Below are 2,500 nucleotides of genomic sequence, written 5' to 3' on the forward strand. Positions count from 1 at the left end.
TCATGTTTGTTTTCGTGTTTTATTTTATTATTTCTTTTATGCATTAATTCTTTTTTCATTTCCTTTTGAAATATTTTTTCATTTTCAATCAACTTTTTATATCTTTTTTTTCTCAAAATTTCCTTCTCCTTTTTTTGAAGTTGATATTTTTTTCTGATTTGTTTTTTTTTTCTTTCTTTTTTTCTTTTTCTTTGTAATTTTTCTTTATATTCTTGATCAATAAGTTCTTGATCCTTTTTATATTTTATAAATATTTTAAAAAGCACCCGTTTACATTTTTTTGCAATTTTTTTTATGAATCTCCATACTTTCCTGGGTATCTTTTTAAAAAATGTGAATGTATCTTGTACTTTCCATAATATCAATAGACGAATTGTTTTTAGTTTATGAAACCATTTTAATTTAATAAAAAAATATGTACAGAAAGGTAAACTTGGTATTATAAAAATACATAATATAATAACTAAGAATAAGAATAAAATTATTTTTACAATATTCCCTGATTTGTTTATAAAAAAAAAGAATTTCCTTTTATATCTTAAAATATAATCTTCTACATTTTCAACAAAGTTCATTGTATTATATAATAACATTATGTTATGATCGTTTGGCCTATAGAATTGTTCATCGAATTTAAGAGGTACTTCTTTAATAATGTATACATTTTTGTGGTATATATTATCATTATTATTATTATTATTATTATTATATATTTTATCTATCTTATGATATTCTTTATTTTGTACTCTTTGATCCATATTTACCATATCATCATCATAATCATAAGTTTTATATTTTCCTTTTTTATATTTATAATTATGCGATGCCTCTACATTTTCTTCATCTTTAACAAAAAGAAAATGTTGCTCTTTATAATTTGCACCCCTAATATTAGGATCTTCATATATATTTTTTATATCAAGATTTCTTTCCTCTTTTGTTATTAAAACATGACATGATGCTAGCAACATATTATATATAGGTTCAAATTTTATAAGAATAGTTTCTTCACACTTTTTACATAAAAATAATTTTTTATTTAGTTGTGTTATATCATTAACAATCCTTTGTTTACATTTTATAAAAACATTTATTTCTTTCTCTATATCTTCTTCATTCCATATACTTATATAAATACTACATGAGATATTTTTTTTTTCATTATTATAATTGTAACAATTACTTAATATATGTACAAAGGATACGGACTCTCCTATACCTTCCTCGTCATATGATATATTTAATATTTCTTCATTATGTGATTTTATATCTATAAAATGATGTCTTTCTTTTTGTAAACCAATATAATAATTATTTTTTATATATTCTAATAAGTTCTCATTATTATCAATCTTAATATCATATTTATATCTATCCGTATTATTATACTTATAATCATCTATTATTTCATTTATTTTATTAAGTTTATTTATATTATATATATATTCATTCGTTTTTTCAAAACCTTCATCTATCTCATTATATTCATCCATATGTAACTTTCTTATCATAAAGAAAGAATAATTATAGCTCATATTATTTTTCGAGCTTAATTTCTTTTCTAAATTTAAAAATGTAGAAACCTGTTTATGAAAACATTCATTTCTTTTTAATCGACACAATCCTTTTCCTCTATTCCAATAAATCGGATAACCAATTATTTTGTTACATGTAAGTCCATGTTCATCAACATGATGAGATTTTACAATAACTGAATTTTTTAAAATATCTCCATCTTTCAAATATGAATGTTTAAATAAATTAATATATATTTTGAATGAACCATAGGATAATATAACAAATTCACATAACCACAAATAAATAAATAAATAAATAAATAAATATATATATATATATATATGTTACATGTTTTTCTTTTTTTATTTTATTAAAAAATTAAAGGCTTACCTTTAAATGAGTCTTCTAATATTATCTGTAATAATATTAACACAAAGGAAAATATTTACATATAACCATATTTTTTTTTTTTTTTTTTTTTTTTTTGGGTTTGTTACTAAATATATATATAAATTAATATTATATTTTTATTTAACCCTATCCTTAAAAATATTTGAGTCCACAAAAAGGTAGTTGCCCTCAATATCGTCATTCTAATTTAAAAATGTAGATTTATATATATATATATATATATTGGAGTAATAGCAAAAATGCATGTATAGTTTTTTATTATTTACTCTGTAATTTTTTTGGACATTAAATTTTATCTTTACATTAAATACTTCTGCAAAAAGGAGAAAAGCAGGTATATCGTATGTATATTCATTTTTTGAATTATACAATTTGTAGTAATAATAATAATAATAATTAATCATTTCTTATTTTCCTCAAATATAGAGAAATAATATATATATATATATATATATATATATATGTGTGTTTGTGTATTTTTTTTTTTTTTTTTTCTTTATATATATACCGTCATCTATTTCATAATTTGAAGAATCAAGGAGATAAGTTTTTCTTTCTAGAGTAGACTTAT

At 19.6% G+C, this 2,500-nt stretch overlaps 1 protein-coding gene across 1 annotated transcript in view; it reads right to left on the minus strand.

Moving 5' to 3' along the window:
- PF3D7_0816300 (conserved Plasmodium protein, unknown function) overlaps positions 1–2,500 on the minus strand; it is a gene marked incomplete at both ends in the record, with an annotated part of 4,232 nt that overhangs the window by 559 nt on the left and 1,173 nt on the right. The window contains 5 exons of the mRNA XM_002808802.1: positions 1–1,735; positions 1,909–1,933; positions 2,055–2,111; positions 2,196–2,242; positions 2,438–2,500. The exon at positions 1–1,735 is cut by the window's left edge and continues 559 nt beyond it; the exon at positions 2,438–2,500 is cut by the window's right edge and continues 1 nt beyond it. Of these exons, the coding sequence (XP_002808848.1) occupies positions 1–1,735; positions 1,909–1,933; positions 2,055–2,111; positions 2,196–2,242; positions 2,438–2,500 (1,927 nt within the window). The remainder of the gene's footprint in view (positions 1,736–1,908; positions 1,934–2,054; positions 2,112–2,195; positions 2,243–2,437) is intronic.

The sequence above is a fragment of the Plasmodium falciparum genome, assembly GCF_000002765.6.
Source record: "Plasmodium falciparum 3D7 genome assembly, chromosome: 8".
Classification (NCBI taxonomy): Eukaryota; Apicomplexa; class Aconoidasida; order Haemosporida; family Plasmodiidae; genus Plasmodium; species Plasmodium falciparum.